Here is a 24,114-nt window from a genome sequence, read left to right as displayed (position 1 = left end):
ATTTCATGGATACGTTTTCCCTTTTTGCCAGAATAATTTTTAAAAGAAGCTATTAAGTGATTTTCTCTGAAGTAGCAGACAACTAGTTGCGCTCTCCTCCCAACACAGATCTGGGGCATTTTTATGTGAGAGGAAATTAAGAATTCCATTTTTAGTAGGTGTGAAAAGAAAAGAGAAGCGTGCTATTATTTTGTTGTCCTAAAAGTCAGTGTTGGTCTTATTTTAAAAAGGGAAGGAAGAGTATTTATGAGCCAGTGTCTTGGAATTGGGTGAAATGTAGTTTGACTTTGAACTACTTATCTAAACTTTCTGTGTCTCAGTTTCCTTATTTATAAAGTGGGGGTGCACGGTTCAAGTTTATGAGGGAAGAAATGAAATCATGCATGGGGAGAGCTTGGCAGTGTCTAACATACAATGTGCATGTAAGTAAGTAGCTGTTACTGCAGTTTTCATTCATTGCATGCCTGTTATATGGCAATACAACAGGCGCTGTCACATTCATTGCTCTCCTTGGTATGCCAGCAACATCAAGGGATGACGTGATGTTTGCAAGGCAATCCTAGGGTGCAGTAAAACTCTTCATTTCATGTCTACCACACTAGAAAACCACTGGAGTCAGATAAAGGATACCGATTCTCCTGAGGGTGGAAGTCAAGGTCTTGCCCTTCCATGTTCAAAAACACTGATCTTCCAACTTACCATGGAGAATATTAATCACACACCCAAGGACTTCTTTTGGACAGAAATTACACTTAACGTATATCTGTCTTCTTAGCAGCCAGTAGAAAGCCTGGCACATCACACAGGCTCAAAGAATCCTAAACAGCAACCCTTAAAGCCCCATTTTAAAGACAAAGAAACTGAGGCATGGACTTGACCAAAGTTAATCAGTGGTGGAATCAGGAGTTCATCTGTTTGTTTTGAATCCTGAATCGGAGATTTTTTTTCTCTTTTGGAAGGTGCTTGGTCATTCCGTCAAAGGATTATGGGAGGGGGGGCGGGTCTCTAGCAACCTCTATTATTGGCTTGTTTTCTCTTCGCCCATTGCCCTCTCCTGGCTAAATATTAGGCAGGCACTCAGGGTCTTGATGCCCTTGATATTTTCACATCCTTTCTGAACTTCTGACTCTGCGGTGCTCGTTTATATTTTGTTTTGCCTGGTGGCAATGAATGCCTCGTCTCAGTTCCTGGGTCTGAAAAAACGGAGGTGAATGACATTTTCCCGCCTACTAGCCCATCTCCCTATTTTATTTTCTTCAGAAGGCTTAGCTCTGCCTAAACTTATTTATTTGTTTGTTTTCTGTCTCCCTCCCAGAATGGCAGCACGGGTGTGGGCAGGAGGCAGGGTCCTCCACTTAATTCACTGCTGTATCCCCAGTACCACCTGGCATGCAACAGAGGGGTCCGCAGTAAGCATTTGTTGTTGCATACTTTTAAGCAATAACTTCTGGTTATGGAGTGTTTAACTATATGGCATGAACTGTACTAAGTGTTAAATGCATCACCTCATTCTTTCTCTTATCCACATTCTTAAAACATCCTGGCAAGACTGAGCTTGCGTCCTCTTCTGGGTGCTCCCAGCAGTGATGTAAACAGCTCCGGGACACATGGCTGCATTTCAACCCAGGTCGTTTATCTTATTATTCTCTTTGCTCCTTAGCCACTGTGCCCAGCGTTCACAACATCACCTATATGTGATGTTCTGAAGTCAGAGCACAAAAAAGGCTGTTTCCTTAGTGGTAACATAGAAAGGAATCCCCCCTCCCCCATCTCAGTTAAGATCTTGGCTCTGTTTCTTATAAAGGTTATCATCCGGCTGTCACAGGTTTACACCAATCTCAGAGAACCCGTGCCCAGGCTTCTGAGAGCCCCAAAAGTGCCAAACCTGTCTAATCGCCAGGGCACATTTGGCCCTGCGTTCTCTTGTTGGCCTTCCTCCATCCAAGGCGAGCAAACCAAGTCCGTACTCCCGTCACCAGCCACACCCTCCCCGGCCCGCTCCCCCTGTCCCTCCCCTCCGAGCGGTCCAGGCGGGGGTGACCCGGAGCTCGCCGCGTCAGGACAACGCCCACCGGGGGCGTGACTGTGGCGGGTAAGCGCGGCAGGAGACGCCTTGGAATCTCTCCTCCCTAACGCCAGGTTAAAAACCTCAGCACCACGTGCTGTTTGCACTGTTTGCAAACCCGCCTGCGACTGACGCTCCAGAGCTCCGGAGACCGCACGCGCTGGGAGCTAGCATGTCAGCCGTGGTCCTGCAGAACGGAGGCTCGGTCAGGAAACTCAGCGACTTTGGACAGGTGAGCCAGGGCGGGCCTTAGCTGCGCAGGGAGGGGAGTTTGGCCCCCGGTGGAAAGAGGTCTGAGGAGTGTTGGGTTTTCCTACTCCCATGAGCTCACCAGGAAGGCTGAATTCATTTGAAGATGATGAAAATGTCTAGGAAGTTGACAGATAACACGTGCTCAACAAATGTTTCCCAGTGAGAGGACATCTGTCCTGTGTGGCTTTCAGGGAAAGAGCACGGCTTGAGGAGTCAGGGAGCTGGCTTCCAGAGCTGCCACCAACTAGTCGCCTGTCTTTGGACAAATCACTGCCTGTATCTTCTGTAAACTGGTCCTTGACGATCTGGAGTGGCAGTTGGGGTCCATGCAGATCTGCTCTTCTTTGATGTTTATAACTGTTCTCAGCCAGGTATCAAAATGGCAAAATTATGAGAAATTGTAGCTTTTCTTCACCTTTGGGAGAAAATGGGGTATGAAGACGTCTCACACTTACTCAGACCTGAGGAAGAAGAAAATTAAAAAGAGGGGAAAATGCACAAGAGTTAGCCTTGGACTTGGAATGTAAGAGAGCCCTAAATGTGGCAGGGATAATGTCCAGGGTGTATTCCGTTCGCTAGAACTTTTGCCTTTCCCTTGAGGTGAACAACTGCAGAATACACTCTTTAATCGACTGATCACACTCCCAGATTCTGGGGTTCAGACTTAAAGCCCAGCACTGGGAGATAACGTGGGTCTAAGGCATCTGTCAACTGTAGGATTAGTGAGAACAATCTAGAGAACAGGGAGCCTGGACAGCAGAGGATGATTGATGTTTTAGTATAACTAGAGACTGCAGAACTTTGGACTAACTTTTTTTGAGTCCTGAAAGAAAGACTTCCTTTGAAAATGGTACGTAGGGCTTGGGAGACAGAACTTCGTGTTGAAGAGGGATGGCATGGGCGTCAGATCCCAGAACAGATGCCAGCTTTGCCATCGTTTAGCTTCTGTGCTGCTGGCCGTGGGGCCCCCGTGACTATGGCGGGAGGTTAGGGGCAGCGATCTGGTTAGGGAGCTCTGGGGACTAAAGTTTTATTTGTAGAGCACTTAGAAGATGGAGAACCACAAATTGTCACTGTCGATGACTGGGGGTAAAGAGGAGGGTTTAGAGAGTGCTCTGTAACACCCGTGTGTTGAAAGCAAGGGATTTAACTTTGCAGATCCTCAGATCTATTCATATGAAACATTGGAATAAAAATATGCACATTATAGAGTTAGTATGAGAATCAAGTGAAATAATGTCTATAAAGGTCTTAGCACACTTCCTGGAGCATAGGAAAATGCCAGGGGTGTCTAGCCAGAAATGATTTGTTTGTTCAACAAAATGCATCAGAACGTTGGCAGGAGGAACACACACTGAGTCAAGCACAGTGGCTGGTGGAGCTTTGCAGTGGTAAGATGCCAGACCTGGAGTTAGGAGTTGTGGGCTCTCATGTTCGGTTTACTGAAGCTATGTACTGGGAAGTCACCTAATCGGGCTGGAGAGGCTCAGTCTGGTATCTGTAAAATTGGGGGGGGGGTGCGGATTTTGAACTAGAATAGTCTTCAGGACTCCTTCCAGCTCGGACAATCTGCAAAAAAGACACATTTATGAACAGAACACACTAGATGTAATCCTGACATAAGGCTGGTCTCCACCTGCGAGCACAACAATCCTGCGAAAGATGTTCAGCTCATTCATCCACTCAACAAAGACTTACTGAGCACCTACTCTGAGCCAGGCACAGTAGAACCTCTGCCCTGATGAAAATTACATTCTTGTGGAGGAGACAGACAGTAAAAAAAAATTCACCAAATGAACATATACTTTCATGTAGAGATAAGTGCTGTAAAGAACATAGAACAGGGTGATGGATTAAAAGATTAAGGGAACTTAGAAATCACAGCTCTGAGTGGCACAAAGCCAGGGTTCAAAACCAGATGTGACTCCAACACCCTGTGTACTCCTCCACCACACTGCTTCCTCCTGTAGATAAATTCTGGAATACAGAGGCAGAGTATGTCCAAGGCAGGATGTCTGCATCTTGTTTTTGGGTGTCTTACACTGTAGATGTGTGTATGTATAATCACACATGTGAATACACACCTCCTCCCATGACCCCAAAAAGCACTACAATTGAAAGTCAGTGCCGCTGGAATATCCTTGCTGCAGATTAATTGCTGGTAATCGTGAAAACTGCTCTTCTCCAAAGATAACAGAATGTATTTATTAGACACAACCAAAGAGAATGTATTTCTATTGTTAAGGGTATTGCTCGGTGATCAAAATCCTTTCCTTCTTGGTTGCTAGTAAAGATTTTTCTCCCTGCTCTCCCTTCTTTTCTACTTTCCGAGCTACTTTTCTCTACCTTTATGCGTCCTGAGTGTACATGTCTTTCTAAGTCAACTCATATGTCTATTGGAAACAAATAAAGTATAGATTATGAGCCATTATAAACACGTTCTGGAAGAGGTTTGTCCAAGATCTCACGCTGATCCGCATAACAATGCTGGAATCAGAATCCACTCAAGGCCACACCATTTCACAAAATTCCACGGGCTTCCTTTCGTTTCAAGTCCCTCAAGCTTTGAAAAGGGGAGCTATTGTCCCAGTTGGGTCACTGGGGGGTGGATTAAAGATTTTGGAGTTGTTCGACCTGGGTTCACATGCAGACTCTGCCACTCGTTAGCTGAGTGTCCTTGGACAAGCCACTTAATCTCGCTGAGTGTATTCCTTCATTTTCAAAATAACAGCACCCATCTCATGGGGCGATTGTGAGGACTGAATAAGCTATTATATGTAAACTGTTTTTTTCTGCCAGTGCTAGTTTCTACCAATGGTGATGTTTATTAACTGTAAAAAGTACCAGATATGGCTCTGGGCACATGGTGGGTACTCAGTCATGGCCGGCTCTACTTTCAATATTAATAACAATAAAGAGTAGAGCCTTATGGTAAATGTGAATTTGCAGACACAGATGAGAAAAGTCATAATTAAAAAAAATAGGCTATATATTTATCAGTGGTTTCAAAATCTTGCATGGTTAAGAGTCCTCTGTGATGCTTTCGAAAATGCAGATTCTAAGATCCTACGCCAAATATTCTGATTTGGTAGGTTTGGGTGGGGCCCAGGAATCTGCATTCAAACAAGGAATCACGAGGTAATTTTGAAGTAGAGACCCAAGGAACACCCACTTAGAAACCCTGATCTAGAAAGTATATGGGGAGAATGACGAAAGTGAAAGGGGACAGACGTGGGTAAGGTATAGGCTGTTAGGAGTGGTATTGAGTAACCTTCTGGTGATTGGACCAGAGTACAGCCCTTACTATGCAAGAAACAGAGCCTTTAATGTGGACATTGTGTCTATAGCAGAGGGAATTCTATAGAATGAATGACATTTAGGAGCCTGAGTTCTTTTTTTGTTAATTAATTAATTCTATTGAAGTATAGTTGATTCACAATGCTGTGCTAGTTCCTGCTGCACAGCAAAGTGATTCAGCCATACATATACATATATATTCTTTTCCATTATGGTTTATTGCAGGATACTGAATATAGTTCCCTGTGCTACACAGTAAGACATTGTTTATTCATTCCATATAGAATAGTTTGCATCTTCCAATCCCAAACTCTCAATCCATCCCTCCCCCACCCCCCTCTCCCCCTTGGCAACCACAAGTCTCTTCTCTATGTCTGTGAGTCTATTTCTATTTCTTGGAAGTTCATTTATGTCATATTTTAGATTCCACATATAAGTGATATCGTATGGTATTTGTCTTTTTCTGTCTGACTTACTTCACTTAGTATGATAATCTCTAGATCCATCCATGTTGCTGCAAATGGCATTATTTCATTCTTTTCATGGCTGAGTAGTATTCCATTGTATATATATATATCACATCTTTGTGTTTTCTCCTTCATAACACTTCTTTTTTATTTCACTTTTTATTTTACATGGGAGTATAGTTGATTAACAATGTTGTGTTAGTTTCAAGTGTACAACAAAGTGATTCAGTTATACATATACAAGTATCTATTCTTTTTCAAATTCTTTTCCTAATTAGACTGTTACAGAGTATTGAGCAGAGTTCCCTGTGCTATACTGTAGGTCCTCGCTGGTTATCCATTTTAAATACAGCAGTGTGTACACGTCAATCCCAAACTCCCTAGCTATCCCTTCCCCTCACCCTTCCCCCACTGGCAACCATAAGTTCATTCTCTAAGTCTGTGAGTCTGAAATAAGTTCATTTTTTTTTTAGACTCCACATATAAGCGGTATCATACGATATCTCTCTTTCTCTGTCTGAATTTCTTCACTTAATATGACACTCTCTAGCTCCCATCCATGTTGCTGCAAATGGCATTATTTCATTCTTTTTTATGGCTGAGTAATATTCCATTGTGTATATGTACCACATCTTCTTTATCCATTCATCTGTTGATGCACATTTAGGTTGCTTCCATGTCTTGGCTATTGTGAATAGTGCTGCTGTGAACATTGGCGTGCATGTATCTTTTCGAATTAGAGTTTTGTCTGGATACATGCCCAGGAGTGAGACTGCTGGATCATATGGCAATTCTATTTTTAGTTCTTCGAGGAAACTCCATACTGTTTTCCATAGCAGGAGCCTGAGTTCTTAATCTGCCACCCACTGCCTGTGTGATGATCTCAGGTGGCCCATAGTCTCCCCATCTGAAAAATGAGAGTGTGGAACTAGACGAACTCTTAAGACAAGTCCACTTCTTTGAGTCAATTATCAAGTCCCATGTGGGTACCAGAGGCCAAATGGAACAAACAGATCAAGGAGGGATTGTTCACTTTGGCTAAGGAGTACATAGGTTTTCTGAGAGAAGTGAGACCCAAGAGGGCTTTTGAGGATGGGGGAGAGGGAGGAATGCAGTGCATTTACTCTAATGAGGAGTTGAAAGGGCAAGGAGGAACCAGTTTTCTGGAGGGGAGGGTCCTGTGGGTGAAGCTCAGGAGGTGGGGTACTAAGGGGACTTTTGAATATCACAAAGAGGTCTTGTATCCTGTTGGCCACGGGGAGACCCTAAAGAATACTGAGTGGAATAAGGACGCGAGCCAAATTCTGCTAGCAGGGCTCAATCACTGCAGATCACTAAGAGCTGGGTTATTGTGGTGGCAGTGGGAACCAAAGAAGGACCTGACCCCGAGAATTATTTCTGGAGAAGGTCAGACTGGACTTGGTGATTGGCTGGACACACACAGGAGTGGGAAAGTGGTGGATGACAGAGTTTCAAGCATGGTGCGTTCACGTCTGAATGGCCCCAGTCATAGGTGACACCATTGAGGTGCGTCAGAAATAGGCTCCCTTTCTTGGAGGCCAACAGGAGAGGAGAATGTTGCCAAGTGAATTAGAAATGGAAATCTTTTGTCATTTCAAGGAAACTGGAAAGAACTGAGGGCTCAGTGTCCTCTCCTAGGAAGAAGACTGACATCAGAGACTGCTCTGCGTGTCTCTGGCAGGGTTTACTAGAGACGGAAGGTAGAGCAGAGCCTGCAGGAAGCTGTGATTCATGGACAGCATGCTGGGATCCAGTGGCATGGGTTCCACTGCTAACCGTGCAACTCTGGACAAGTTACTTAACTTCTCTAAACCTTCATTTTGTCATCAGTAAAAGGGGCACTTGGAAAATAATAAAACCTACTTTCTAGATTGCTATCAAAATTAAATGAGATAGGGCTTCCCTGGTGGCGCAGTGGTTGAGAGTCCGCCTGCCGATGCAGGGGACGCGGGTTCGTGCCCCGGTCCTGGAAGATCCCACGTGCCGCGGAGTGGCTGGGCCCGTGAGCCATGGCCGCTGAGCCTGCACGTCCGGAGCCTGTGCTCCGCAATGGGAGAGGCCACAACAGTGAGAGGCCCGCGTACCGCAAAAAAAAAAAATTAAATGAGATAATCCAAATCAAATGCTTTTTATAATATCTGGGACATTATAGGGGCTTTTAATGTACGGTAGATTAAAATAATTTTTAGAAAGATAATATCATGGTCCATATAAGGATATATAGCAGTTCAGTTTTGCAATTCATTTAAGGCTTCCTCTAATCACACTTGCTGATAATTCTGGTTCTTCCCCTGCACCTCTGTTTCAGGTAAGGTTCTGGGAAAATCTGAATTAAAAGAATTTCAGCCTGAGGGTCATCCGTGTTCATACAGGGCTTATGATGCCAAGTTACTGAGACCCTGCCCAGCACAACCTTCTCATGGAGATGATGTAACAGCCATTCCACTAATTTCATTAACTTGCTTACAAGAGAGTAACTGTTCTGCATGGGTTGTTTTTCTTTCCCCCAGTTTTAGGTATATGCTGTTTATTTGAAAGCACACATGGAACTCTATGTATTATTGTAAAACTTAATTTAACACTTAACTTTAAAATTTTAAAAGATTTTGGCAAACCCTTTCTGGAATGGCAACCCTAGTCCCACCTTAATTTGCTGTCACATGCATGTAGAAAGTTGCTAGATCCTTGACATTCTTTGCCGTTTTAAGGCATCCATCTTCCAATAAGTTATATATGTGCTCTTATGTACTTAGTGACTCTTTTTCAACAATTGGTGTCTCAGACCCCAGCATCTGGGAACAAGTTTAATGTTCCCATGACATCTTTGCCAAAGGCCAAGAAATCATTCGTGGGTATTCTTAATATTTCCATCATTTTTACATATTTCTCTTAATATTATATTTAAACTATTTTATCTTTTTCATCATCTGAATACTGTTTTGACAGGGCTTGTCATGACTACAGATTAGCCTGCTTTCACACGTGAGGAAGTTAAGAAGCCTAAGCTATCCCAAAGTGTTCTGGTTGGTAAATGGAAGAGAGAGGATTCCAACCCATGTCTTTGGACTCAAAAGCCTGTGTGTGTTCTATTTTTAGTATTTTCCACCCTGTATTTCTCAATGTTTTCCTGGGACAATTATTGTACCATATTATACCACCTCTAAGATCTTTTTTAATTTATCTCGTATGTGTATGTATATTTGAACTTCTGATGAATGGGGCATCCTCTCATTCATCTTTGTTTCTCTCAGAGCCCTAATTGTACCTAGCACTTGGTAGGTGCTCATTAAAAAGGCAGTGAATCTATAGTGTAACTGGTGACATTTGTGAATAATTAGAGCTTTCTAAAGTTGAAGTCTGATCTAAGAGCACCACTGAACATTTTACTTCCCTTGATTTACTTCTTTTCCGCCACACATATACTTCTGTAGAGAATATATGTAGCCCATTGCATTCCAAGACTTAACCAGAAGAGGAAGTTCATGTTCGCCTCTCCCTTGGAGGCTTCACAGGAATGAATTGCTGAGCTGTGAAAAACATTTTACCCAAATGCATTTAATCCTGTAGGAAACAAGCTACATTGAAGACAACTCCAATCAAAACAGTGCCATATCACTGATCTTCTCACTCAAAGAAGAAGTTGGTGCGCTGGCCAAAGTCTTACGTTTATTTGAGGTAAGTGCTTTATTCATTTCCACCTTGAATAATGGCATAGCAGACTTCTGTGTTATCTTCTAGTTTGATGTAGCGAAAAGGACATAGGATCTGGAATTGGAAGACTTGATTCTCAGCTTAGGCTCATACGTGACCCAACTGTGTGAACTTAGTTAAGTCTTTCATTCTCTCTGAGCTAAGCCTTCTCCATTTCATAATTAGGATCATTCACAATCACTGGCTGCACACCAGGAAGCCAGTGTTGGACTCACTCTTCTTTCATCAAACTTTCCTTGAATTAATTACAGTCAAGCCTTCATGTTTGCGAGTCCTACATCCCTCGGATTCAACCAAAATTTCGATCTGGGTTTGGCTGAATCCGCAGGTATGCAGCCCATTGGTAGGGAGGGCAGACTGTATTCATTGTACCACGATTACCATCTTCTATAAGGGTCTTGAGCATCCGAGGATTTTGGTACCCATGGGGTCCTGGAACTGTTTCTGCATGGATACAGAAGGACACCTGTGCTATCCTCTCAGTGTTCCCGAAGCACTCTTTAACTTTTAACTGCAGCACTTATTTGCCTTGTGAAATGTATACATTTCTGTTTGACCCCAGGATAGTTTCTTCAGGCAAGGAGCCTTGTGTGAGTCATCTTTGTGTCAGACTCAGTTTTTTTTGGTTTGTTTGTTTTTCTTTTAACATCTTTATTAGAGTATAATTGCTTTACAGTGTTGTGTTAGTTTCTGCTGTATAACAAAGTGAATCAGATATATGCATACATATATCCCCATCTCCCCTCCCTCTTGAGCCTCCCTCCCACCCTCCTTATCCCCCCCACCAGGTGGTCGCAAAGCACTGAGCTGATCTCTCTGTGCCATGCGGCTGCTTCCCACTAGCTATCTGTTTTACATTTGGTAGTGTATGTATGTCCATGCCACTCTCTCACTTCATCCCAGCTTACCCTTCCCCCTCCCCGTGTCCTCAAGTCCATTCTCTACATCTGCATCTTTATTCCTGTCCTGCCCCTAGGTTCATCAGAACCTTTTCTTTTTTGTTTTAGATTCCATATATATGTGTTAGCATACGGTATTTGTTTTTCTCTTTCTGACTTACTTCACTCTGTATGACAGACTCTAGGTCCATCCACCTCACTACAAATAACTCAGTTTCATTTCTTTTTACGGCTGAGTAACATTCCGTTGTGTATATGTGCCACATCTTCGTTATCTATTCATCTGTTGATGGACACTTAGGTTGCTTCCACGTCCTGACTATTGTAAATAGTGCTGAAATGAACATTGTGGTACATGACTCTTTTTGAATTATGGTTTTCTCAGGGTATATGCCCAGTAGTGGGATTGCTGGCAGACTCAGTTTCAATATACATATTAAATGTTCAATTAAGAGTGAAATTTAATTTAAATATGAGCAAAGGAAATTAGACTTTTCAAAAACACTTTCGGGGGCTTCCATGGTGGCGCAGTGGTTAAGAATCCGCCTGCCAATGCAGGGGACATGGGTTCGAGCCCTGGTCCGGGAAGATCCCACATGCCGCAGAGCAGCTAAACCCATGTGCCACAACTGCTGAGCCTGCACTCTAGAGCCCACGAGCCACAACTACTGAAGCCCACACACCTAGAGCCCGTGCTCCGCAGCAAGAGAAGCCGCCGCAATGAGAAGCCCGTGCACCGCAACGAAGAGTAGCCCCCGCTCGCCACAACTAGAGAAAGCCTGTGTGCAGCAATAAAGATCCAATGCAGCCAAAATTAATTTTAACAAGAAGGTCTTTAAAAACAAACAAACAAAAAACGACACTTTTGCCTTAGATTTTAAGAAGGAATATTTTTGAAGCAAGTAATTTTTCACCCCTAGTACTTTAATTAAATTCTACCTGGTGACTGCAATGCATAAATAGATGGAGAAGAGACCAATCTCCCAGGCAGAGGAATGCCAGATAATTTAAGTAGATCCTCTGGAGTCAGAGAAGGAGAGCATAGCTCCCCACTCCTTAGGTCTGGGCCATGGAGAGTGACTTGATGAAATGGACTTTTCCCTCTGTGGCCTTCCTCCCCCAAACCCATAACCCCAGTCTAACCATGAGGAAAACATCAGGCAAACTCCAGTTAAGGGACAGAATACAAAATACTTGACCAGTACTCTTCAAAACTCTTGAGGTCATCAAAAACAAGAAGTGTCTGAGAAGTTGTCACAGTGAAAAGGAACCTAAAGGGATATGACAGCTAAACATAATGTAGTGTCCTGAGTGGGATTGTAGAGCAGAAAAAGGACATGAGATATAAACTGAAGAAATTCCAATAAAGTATGGTCTTTAGTTTGTGATAAGGTATCAACATTGGTTCATTAACTGTAACACTTGTTCCATACTAATACAAGACATTAATATTCGGGGAAACCAGATATAGAGTATATGGGAATTCTCTGTACTATCCTCTCAATTTTTTCTGTAAATATAAAATTGATCTAAAAAATAGTCTATTTTAAAGAAATTAAACTTGGATATCCAAAAGGAGGAAGAAAATGTCCGCCTGAATGAGAGCAAGACATGAGTGTACAAAAGAGAGAGAGTGCTGTCTGAACGACAAGCTGGTTGTAAGATAGAATATATCCGTAAAATGTAGGAATGTCACATTCTAGTCTTTGTGTTATACGGTTCATCAGCATTTTCCTCTTAAGAGGTCAGGCCGTAGTCAGGGTTAATAAATTAAGTAATAGTAAATTAACAGGATGTTTTCAACCTAATAAATAAGCCACAAGTAACTAAATTATGAGGATGAATGCACCCAAGGAGCATGGACTGTATGTGGGATGGTTGAATCCCAGAGTTCATTGACCTTGACCGGTTGTTTAACATGTGCGCCTTTGTTTACTCATCTATAAAGTAGGGCTAATGAACCATACCTCCCTGGGGCCATGAGGTTTTATGTGCTATGTGAGATGCATGGTATGACTGAGCCCACAGATGATGCTCATACGATATCTATTCCTTTCCTGTTTTCATGTGTGTTCTATGAAACCTATCAGAAATCTTTGAGAACATGTGAAGAGGAGAAAGATGACTAGAGACAGTCAAAAGCCTTGATTTAAACATTTTTTTCCCAAAAAAGTAAAAAAAAAACACCCCCAAACTTAGAATGAATTACTTAGTATATTTTGTGAACATTTATAGCAAATGGCAATGACCAAGAGTCAGGGCAGCGCCATTAAAGAAAAGCAGAGTAACTTAGTAGAACCAAGGGATTATGGTGGCCACAGTGTATCTGTGTACTTCATGTCTTTCATGGTATCTGAACGAGGTGGAGAAGTAAGTGTTAGATAAAATTACAAACAAACCCTTTAAACTGTGTAGTTGACACTAAACTTCTAGACCATATAAAATGAAATCAAAGGTAATAAATGGCAAAAAAAAGAAAGAAAAAGAAACAGGAAAAATCTAAACTACACTTTTGGGCAGTGTTTTCTAAGCAATATTCTGTTGAATGCCACAAGTTAGTAGATGTTTTACTAGAGAGTTACAAGGGTAAATATGGCTGGAAAATTCTGAGTCTAGATTTTGGAGAGCCATCATACCTGTGAAAATATTAAAGACCATGGAAAGCCCTGCAGAGTGGAAACCTTTTCAATGCTATCTTACTCAGAATTTCCCAGACATTTTTGGTCATGGAACCTTGTTCAAGAAAGACCTATTACCATTTTGCAGGCACTAGTGTTCCACTGAACTTATGCTATTTTAGAGTTAGGTGCTCCAGACTATCAGTTATAGCCTAGGTTTGGGACCCTGAGGAGTAGAACAGCATTGAGATTAAGACTATGTTGTCTGGAACAAAACTGTTTCGGTTGAAAAACCAGTTGTGCCACCTGTGAGCTGGGTCACCTTAGGAAAGTCATTTATCCTCTTGGTGGCTTATTTCCTCATTTATCAAATGAAGGTAATAATAAGCTTGCTTTATAGGGCTGTTGTGAAAATTAAATGAATTCATACATGCAAAGTACTTATTAAAGTATCTGGCACATAGTAAGAGCTCAATAAATGTTTGCTCTCATTATTTCTATGCACCATAATTTTGGAGAGTCATGGAGCATCAGAGACTCTTAAATTCTTAGCTCTATGAGAAATAGTTAAAGGATTAACGGGGTCTTCCCTGGTGGCACAGTGGTTGAGGTCCGCCTGCCGATGCAGGAGACACGGGTTCGTGCCCCGGTCTGGGAAGATCCCACGTGCCGCGGAGCGGCTGGGCCCGTGAGCCATGGCCGCTGAGCCTGCGCGTCCGGAGCCTGTGCTCCACAACGGGAGAGGCCACGACAGTGAGAGGCCCGCGTACCACAAAAAAAAAAAAAAGGATTAACAGGACTTCCCTGGTTGTCCGGTGGGTAAGACGCCGCACTCCCAATGCAGGGGGCCCAAGTTTGATCCCTGGTCAGGGAACGAGATCCTGCATGCATGCCGCAACTAAGAAGCCCACATGCCTCAAGTAAGACCTGGTGCAGACAAAATAAATACATAATAAATAAATTATTTAATTAATAATTTTTTTAAAAAAAAGGATTAAGTTTAATTGGCTTGAAGAGGGAAGATGGGGTGAGGAAACAAGAGGTTCATTCAAATGTTTGAAGGGCTATTGTAGAAGAAGAATATTAGTTATTTTTTATTACTTCAGTGGCAAAAGGGCAAAGCATAGAAATTATAGGAAGCATATTTCAAATCACCTGAAGGAAACATCTCTACTGTAGAAGGGTGCTGGAAGCCATTGATTTCAAGCATTATTACTATCAAAACAGCTAATAAAAGGCAGGGCAGAATCAAAGCAAAAATTATGGTATAAGTAAACTTACCTTTCCTTAATAAAGACAGAAGATAAAAATCTATTCCAAGGATTCCCTGGTTGTCTAGTGGTTAGGATTTGGGGCTTTCACTGCCTTGGCCCAGGTTCAATCCCTGGTGGGGGAACTGAGGTCCCGCAAGCTACACAGCATGGCCAAGATAAAAAAAAAAAATACATTCCAGCTCCTCCAAGATTGGCAATGGAGGAGAGACATTCCATATGGGAGAATCACCAGCTCTCTGTGAGTCCCTTGCTAAGTACTCCTGCAGTCACCTCCATGCTTAATGAGCACTGCCGTCTTTTCCTTAGATGATTAACACCAAAGTCATCATCCCATTAAGGGATGATGTTGCCTGCCAATGGGCTTGTGGTCTACTAGACTTCAGCTAGTAGCAACATCAGAATGCAACACAATAGGCTTGATTATTATAATGAAGATACAGATGTATGGTGTTTACATGTATTGGGTGGGTGGTAGGGACAGTGAAGCAGATGGTTTAGTGAATTGGGGCCAAACGATGAGAAACATACCCAACCCTCTATCTGCCAACCCACAAACATCCCACTGTCCTCAGCAGATTCATCTCTCAATTCTCTGCATTTTCCATACCTCTCTATATTTTTAGCTTCTACGTGCTCACATCCCACACCTTCTTAAAACAGTAGTCTCCTGAGAGCCTTTACTGCGAGTGGCTTAGTAATAGGCTATAAAATTAGAAGCAGGCTCCTGGGGGAAGTTGCAAAGAAGAGGTCTCCCTTCCTCTGCCAGCACTCCGCTAATCGTTTTACCGTGAATTCGCCAGGGGAGGGAACAAGCAAACAGGCAGATATACAGAGATCTAAAGTATCAATACATGGGTGTGTTCAGTTGTCATCATTTAATTGATGGAGACACACAGGTTCAGACTAAGCAAGCTGCCCAAGACTAGACACTTAGAGGTAAAAACTGCTTCCAAGTTCACCTTCCATTTTCATGGTAGATCGGTCTTTTGAAAACAAATCTATATATTTGTGTATAGTCTAAATGTGACATATACAGTCTATGTTTGTCGCATTCACTTTCTATGTGTGACCTCTGCCCAGATGACCCACGCCTTCCCCTCATCTGATAGTCAATGAGCTCTTATTTTCTCATTTATGCATTCAATTAACGCACTTTGAATATTGGCTGGGTTTTGTTTGTTTGTTTATTTGTTTGTTTTTATTGGAGTATAGCTGCTTTACAATGTTGTGTTTCCACTGTACAGCAAAGGGAATCAGCTATGCATATACATATATCCCCTCTTTTTTGGATTTCCTTCCCACTTAGGTCAGCACAGAGCATCGAGTAGAGTTCCCTGTGCTATACAGTAGGTTCTCATTAGTTATCTCTTTTATACATAGTATCAGTAGTGTATCTATGTCAGTCCCAATCTCCCAATTCGTCCCACCCCCGTTTCCCCCCTGGGTGGCCATACATTTGTTCTCTACTCTGTGTCTCTATCTCTGCTTTGCAAATAAGATCATCTATACCATTTTTCTAGGTTCCACACATATGCGTAAATATACAGTATTTGTCTTCCTCTTTCTGACTTACTTCACTCTGTATGACAGTCTCTAGGTATCGGCTGTTGTCAGACCGTATATAGGTGCTGAGGAGACTGCGAAGAGCCAGGCAGTCAGTCTCTGCCCCTTTAGAACGTGGAAGAGCTCAAGTTTCCATGAGCTTTCTTAATCCAGGCTTAGGGCAAAATTGGCCAGGGGAGGTTTCTTGCAGATACAATGTTTAAGCTGAAACCTAGAGGGTTGGCTACGGGAGAGGAAGGGGGGACGTACACTCCAGAATGAAGAAACAGATGACTTGAGTTGAGAGAATAAACAAGTGGCCAGGTCACAGAATCCTCAAATCCCCTTACCATCTACCAACCTCAGTGTTCCTGGAGATAGAGGTGGGATCGCAGAGGGGACATTCGGTCAGGTACAAGATGTTTATTACTCTAAAGTTTGGACTTTAAGGTCCTGCCTGTGACCCCTGCGTCTGGTGAGCAGGACAGAATCAAGAGTGTATCACAAGGGTTGCTTTTGGCCTTAGGTCCAGGGCAGTTATGGCAGTAAAATGTTTACAGGGAACATTCCATCTTTAATCAAAATAAGAAGAGCCTTGAGTTCCACTGGGGGGAAGAAAGTACTTACAACCCAGATGACTTTTTCATCTTTTTTAATCCCCCAAATATAGATAATGATATAAAGAACGCCCATGTAACTCACTCCCTGCTTAAGAAATACATCATTACAGAAATGACTACAGTCCCTGGGTATCTCTTCCCCATGCACATCCCTCCTCAGAGGTAGCTGTTAATCTGAATTTGACACATACTATTCCCATGCATCTTTTTTTTTTTTGCGGTATGCGGGACTCTCACTGCTGTGGCCTCTTCTCCCGTTGTGGAGCACAGGCTCTGGACGCGCTGGCTCAGCGGCCATGGCCCACGGGCCCAGCCGCTCCGTGGCATGTGGGATCTTCCCGGACCGGGGCACGAACCCATGTCCCCTGCATCGGCAGGCGGACTCTCGACCACTGCGCCACCAGGGAAGCCCCCCATGCATCTTTTTAGACTTTGTGATACAGAGATATCCATTAAGATATACAGCATGGTTTGGCAAGTTTTGTTTTATTTTTTTGAGGTATAGTTGATTTACAATGTGTTAATTTCTGGTGTACAGCAAAGTGATTCATTTATATATATAAAAGAATATACAAATGAATAAATATATAAAAAATATATATATATTTCTTATTCTTTTCCATTATGGTTTATCACAGGATATTGTATATAGTTCCCTGTGCTATACAGTAGGACCTTGTTGTTTATCCTGCAAGCTTTTAATCTTCATAAAATTAGAATCATACTGTAACCATCCCTCTGCTGTTTTCTTTTTGGGGAGAAGGTGGGGAACATTGTTTTGATATTGCACATATATTCTTGCTCATTTTCCCATATCTTCCATCGTGTGACCGTATTTCCTGTTGGTGGACGTTTAGCTTCCTCCCATTATTTGTCCATGCAAATGATGCTACCCTAAACATTTTGTGTAGGTTTGATGATCTAGCTATTGAGTAGAAGAACCTCAAATGGAAAACTGGCACTGTTTTCAGCTGCTGACCTGTTCAAAGCTGGGCATATTTGAGAAACAGCAACATGGAGCTGACTTTCTAAACTTTCATCATGAGGTTAGATCCCACGCCGTGGAAATGTAGACAGAGTGCTGTGGTCCATTGATGGTACATGACTTGTGATTGTGCATCAGTAGCCTGGACTGAAACAGGCCACGGGGCCATTTTGATTTTCTCTCTCCAGTGGCAAGAAAAGGGAGAAAGGGGAACTTGGGACAAAAAAGCTCATTTCTCTAAAGCCTTGAAAAGAGCCCGGATTAAGCTGCTAGCCCGGCTCTTCCCCAGGAAGGGGTTCCCTCCGAGTTGGACACAATCCCGACCACATGGAAGGGAGGGTGGGGGAAGAAATAACCTAACAAAGAGGGACAAGACTGAGGGAAGAAAAGACCAAGAGATTACAACAGAGACCCTTCCAGGAGAAGCAAGAGTGGGATCCCAAAAGATGGTCTCCAGGGCGTGAATCCTTCTGAAAGTTCAGCTGGAACCTGCCCAAGAACTCTCCTCCACGGTAGAGTGGGAGATGATCTTGAGCTCCCTCTAGAATTTAATTGTGCTTCTTCTGCTTTCCTGTTCAGCCCAGTGGGTTTAATTTTCAGACTCCTGGTCAGCTAGGGCTGTTGCTGGCCCTCTCGTGAGCAGAGATCAGTAAAAATATACAGGAAGCCCTGCCTGTACTTCCGTGAGACTTATCTTTGTAGTTACCATTTCTCACCCCAAATGTTGACGTAGTCCCCACACTGTTTCTGCCTTTGTCCCACAACAGTCCGTTCTTCTTCTTCTTCTTCTTTTTTTTTTTTGACTGTGCCATGCGGCTTCTGGGATCTTAGTTCTCTGACCAGGGATCGAACCCATGACCCCTGCAGTGGAAGCGCAGAGTCCTAACCACTGGACCGCCAGGGAAGTCCCCAGTCTATTCTTAAAATAGCTGCCAGACTGCTCCTTTGAAAACATGAGTCAAAGGATGTCTCTCTCTCTCTGCCCTATTACCTCTCATAGTTTCTTAATATCACTCCAAGTGAAAATTAAAGTTAAGATAACGGCCGATAGGTCATTCTTGGTTACTCCTCTGCCTCATGTCCTATTGCCTCCTGCCCCGTGCTCACTCTGCCCCTGTCACACTGGCCTCGTTGATGGTCCTCAGTCATATTGCACAATGTCTGACCCCAGAACCGTTGCACCTGCTGTTCCCTCATGTCCTACTCCCTCATTGACCTCAGGTCTATGCTTACATGTCACCTGTTTATTGTTTGAGGACTTCCTGACCCCATTGTTTAAATGGCACTTGCATTGAACCCCTGGAGTATTCTGTCCCTCTTTCCTGCTTATTTCTGTCTGTTCCGTCTGAAGGCAGTATATTTTATTTATTTATCATAGTCATTGTTTGTCTCTTCCTTCAAGAATGTAAGCTCCAGGAGGGCGGGGATTTTTCCTGCTTTTTTGTTTTTGTTTTGTTTGTTTTTCTTTTTCTTTGTTTTTACCACGCCATGCGTCATGTGGGATCTTAGTTCCCCGACCAGGGATCGAACTCTCACCCCCTGCATTGGGAGCATGGAGTCTTAACCACTGGGCCACCAGGGAAGTCCCCAGGTTTTTCTGGGTTTGTTCACTGTTGTAGCCCAGCACCTAGGACAGTGTTTGGCACAAGGAAGGTGTTGGATCGGCTGAGTTATGAAAACCTCCTGTCCGTTTGCTTGAGACCAATGACGTGGGACATCGTTTGTGACTGTCTTTGATGTTGCCCCCAGAAAGCTCTGAAACAGGCCAGGACATAACTTCATTTGCACTTATGCCAAGGCAACAGCATGTAGGGGGTCCAAGAAGCTCCCCCTTTCCCGTCTAGTCTCATCTAACAATATGCTCAGCACTTCCTTCTCCTTTCTAAAACATGCTCTCAGGGAAAAAGCTGAGAAAAGTTTAAGGTAAAGCAAATATGAAAGGGTAAAATGACTCATCAGCTTAATGTGTTTCAATTCCCAGGGAAATGTGTCTCTATACCAGGTTGAGAAAGGTAGTGTATAATGAGTTCTTACTGAGTATCTGTGAGCGAAGCCACAATTGTGCTAGGTACTTTCCCTCTTTTTAATTCTTATTAAGCTGCCAGGTAATATTATGATTTTTATTTTAAACACAGACAAACAAAAGTTGAGAATGGCCAACTAAAGTATCCAAAGGTAGTGAGTAGCAGAACAGAATCTGAACTCAGATTAGTTCCAAAGCTCACATGCTTTTCGCTGTACCGTTCTTCTTTCCTCGAGGAATGAAACGGAGGAGGAGAGGAAGGGGCCCTAAGCTGGAGGTCAAGAAAAGGTCCAGAAGCATGAATCTGTTTTCCACAATTCATCATATTCATTCTGTGTATCTATAGCTTTATCCACTTGTGACGAATCCCCTTTTAGAAAGATTTCCTCTTGGATGGGAGCAGAAGCGGGTTTCTGGTCAATCCTTGTTCAAATAGACTGTTCATTCCACTTTGCTTTTCTCTGGTCCCCACACTGTCTGTTCAAGAGTCCTGAGTAATCAAGTTGTTGCTCAGCCATCTTGTACACAGAAATTAAGTACTGGACAAATTGTGAAATTGTCTTTGGAATGTCTAACTCTAAACCTTTCTTGCCTCTGCTAAGATGTCCACGTGTATTAACACAAAGAATTCTTTCTTTATCCCTCCCCCAAGATGTGGTGAGTGTGTAGGGGTCAATTTTTAACCTGCATAGAGCCCTTGTTTAAAAATAAAAATTCATTTACTAAAAGGTAACTAAGATCATAATCAGGTTTGGAGGTTGGTTTCTAAAGCCTCCTTAGCAACCAAAGTTATTAGTATCTATCTAAGAATCCACACTATTAAACTGGAAAAACTCCACTAAGGAAATTGCATGCCAAGCTAGAGAGTTAATTGTTAACAAATTGATTCAAATGGGAAAGAAGTGGTTTAAAAAATTTGGCTGGATATTCTTAGCCAGAAATTTCACTCACATTTAAAAGATATAATTTAATTTTCATTATATGCGTAATATTATAAGACATTTGGCAAATAACTAGAAGATACACATAATCTCGTCATAACTCATCATGATGCATTTCATTCTAGCCTTTTTTTCCTTGACCTGGGCATAATTTTTTAAAACATATTTTAATGATCACATATCTATATCCATCGTATTTTCCCGAGTGTCTGTCATTATAACCATTTAAGAGACAAAGTTAAATTTTCATTATAAAAGTAATAAATGTTGTTTTTAGAAAAGTTGAACTGTGATAAAAAAGAAAATAGAAAGGAGACAAAAATCACCCCTAGGCCCATCATCTAGAGACTATCACTCACATCTTGGAGTGCTTACTGGCACTGTATTTTATGCATGTTGTTGTTGGTTCCTTTCTAATAGTTGCACAATCTCCACTGAATGATTACACTGCAGTCCACCTAACCATTCCCCTATTATGGGAATTTAGTCAGCTTACAAATTTAGGTAAAAGTTTTTTCCCATAAGTTAGGTCTCCAGAATTATAAAGGCTGAGTCACGGGGCACACATTGTCTTATGGCTGTTCCCAAAGTGCGAGTCTTCTCTCTGGAAGTGCTGTCACATCGGGAGCGGTGCGGTATGGGTGGGGAACATTATCAGCCTGTAGTCTGCCTGCCAGCCTTTTTTTCACTCTACATCCTTTCTTACCTCCTACGCCACCCGCCCTCCCACACTGTCTCGCAGATAACCATGCCGAAGGTGTGTGCACTCCTGGCTCTTGGCTTTGCTGTTTTCCCTGCTCTACACAAGGCAGAAATTGGTTATCTCTTCATTTGAAGTTTCAACTTAGGTAAATAGCGGGCGGAGCGTAACCATTCTCTATCATCAGGAGCCAAGAAGGATGACACTGCTCTTGGCTGCATTTAGGAGGTCACCTCTGTTTGCATAAAAAGCTTTGGAGCAACCGCTATCTCTCTGGCCTTCTCTCCTCCACATACTCTCTCTCTAGTCGGGACGCCCACATTGGGTTACCTGGTCAGGGGGTGTGTTCTCTGCAGCTGGTGCCCATAAATAATAGCTCCATCATGTACCCCTGAAAATCATGAGGAAGAAAGAGCAGGAAGGGTGCCTGCGTAGGAATGCTTTTTACTGTGTTTACTATACCCAGAGGTTTCATTTGGGGGGGGGGTTGGCATAATAGCAATAACAATGATAAAAGCTGATATTTGAGGGATGCTCACCGTTACCTCTGGCAGGAAAGGCTGTGTGGTTAGAAGACCAATGTCTGAGATTAGAGGAAAAGGGCCTCCCTCTCCAGCCACTTTTAACAAAGCATCTTTATCTCTGATTTCATTTTTTTACATGTTCCTTAACCTCTTCAGAGGTTTGTTGGGAAGGTCACAGAAAATAATTCTAAACTGTAAGGTGATATTCAAATGCAAAAAGGTATTGTTATTGTAATCACCCCTGTGCCACTAACCATCAAGAAAAAAGATACGCTTCTTGAACTACAAGGTCGATGAATTTCATTTCTTTGAAATTATAGAGTTATTCAAGTTAAACATTTTTTTCTGGGTACATTTTATCCATTTCAATGTTTGGGGCAACCCCCCCCTTTTTTTTATTTTAATAAAGTAAAGAGGCTTCGTTTTCTTCACAAAGAACCGTACTGTCAATGAAATGAGACTTTTGAATAAGTAGCAGATGAGTACCACACATTCAAATTTGAGGACCAATTTAAGTAAATAGTTCTTCTTAAATGACAAACCCCATAATAACTAAAGTACCACCAGCTAAAGACATTGAAGTTGAGACATTTTATTAAGTGAGTATTATTTTTGTGGCGTTTAATGAATGCCTGTACATGAGCCTTCCCTTCTCAATGAGGCCTCGTGTGTCCGCTCTATTAAATACTGTAATCTCCCTCATTCCATCCCAGGACTGCCCGTTCCCTTCATCCTGCTCTGCTTTGCATTTTTTCCTTAGCGTTTATCATTATAATCATTATAAAATAATACACAAATCGGTTATCTTTTATGTTTGTTGCTTGTCTCTTCACAACTTGAATGGAAGCTTTATAAAGGAAAATATCTTTGTCTGTTTTGTCCACTGATATATCCCAACCACCTTGCAGAGTGATCAGTACCTAGTAGGTGCTACATACACATCTGTGGCATAACTTGAATGAAAAGTAATTATATAAGAATATGAATGATATTATACTGGATAATTTTAACTGAGCATTTACTAAGTACCTGGCAATGTGCTTGTATCATCTCATCCAATGTTTCCAACAAATTTATGAAGCGGGTACCATAGTACCACCAAATTACAGGTGGAGAAACTGACGGTTAGAAATGTGAAAGTACATTTTATAAGGTCCCGTAGCCAATATAATTAAGAACTTTGATTTAAACCCAAGAAGCCTGACTCCTGTGGACTCTATTCAAGCAGAACAATGTTGCTTGTATTTATTGATTTATTTATTGAGGTACTATTACTGAGATTCTGTGAGATGTCATTCAGGAAAGGAGGTTTTCCTGTGTAAATATTTTTGGCAACCACTGACCCAATGAAATCTTATGTTTACAACTCTAAGCCCTGAGCAGATTTCCATGTGATTAAATTCTGTGGCATTTGAACTGTCTCCCCCACCTCTTGTGATTAGTTATTTGGTTTTGCAGAAGAAAAGGTAAACAACTTTTGCAGTGTTGAAGACTTTCTTCTATTCTTATATTTAAAAAACAAAAGACAAAAAAAAAAAAAAAAGAACTACTCTTCCTCATCTCTTCTCCTTTCGTTGTGTTTTGCTCTGGTTTTGAGTGTTTGGTCTGTGTCAATTCCAGTGACTGCCCCCTTCACATACTCCCTTACACCTGTTTTCTAGGAGAATGATATAAACCTGACCCACATTGAATCAAGACCTTCACGTTTAAAGAAAGATGAGTATGAATTTTTCACCTATCTGGATAAACGCAGCATGCCCGCTCTGGCAAACATCATCAGAATCTTGAGGCATGAAATTGGGGCCACTGTGCACGAGCTTTCCCGGGATAAGAAGAAAGACACAGGTAAGAGACAGCAATGTTGCAACACAGATGACCCTACATTCTCATCATAAAATAATGGCAAAAATAATCTCTACCGGGCTTGCCTGGTGGCGCAGTGGTTGAGAGTCCGCCTGCCGATGCAGGGGACACGGGTTCGTGCCCCGGTCCGGGAAGATCCCACATGCCGCGGAGCGGCTGGGCCCGTGAGCCATGGCCGCTGAGCCTGTGCATCTGGAGCCTGTGCTCCACAATGGGAGAGGCCACAACAGTGAGAGGCCCGCGTACCGCAATAATAATAATAATAATAATAATAATAATAATAATAATCTCTACCCTGGAAGACCAGGATTA

General features: G+C 42.4%; 1 protein-coding gene across 1 annotated transcript in view; it reads left to right on the top strand.

The window, feature by feature from the left end:
• Positions 1–2,158: 2,158 nt before the first annotated feature.
• The window catches only part of PAH (phenylalanine hydroxylase), a 71,274-nt gene continuing 49,318 nt past the window's right edge, over positions 2,159–24,114 (top strand). The window contains exons 1-3 of the mRNA XM_004269452.3: positions 2,159–2,297; positions 9,670–9,777; positions 23,601–23,784. Of these exons, the coding sequence (XP_004269500.1) occupies positions 2,238–2,297; positions 9,670–9,777; positions 23,601–23,784 (352 nt within the window). The 5' untranslated portion in view covers positions 2,159–2,237. The remainder of the gene's footprint in view (positions 2,298–9,669; positions 9,778–23,600; positions 23,785–24,114) is intronic.

Source organism: Orcinus orca, chromosome 11 (assembly GCF_937001465.1).
Source record: "Orcinus orca chromosome 11, mOrcOrc1.1, whole genome shotgun sequence".
NCBI lineage: Eukaryota > Metazoa > Chordata > Mammalia > Artiodactyla > Delphinidae > Orcinus > Orcinus orca.
This window is presented reverse-complemented; position numbering and strand designations above follow the sequence as displayed.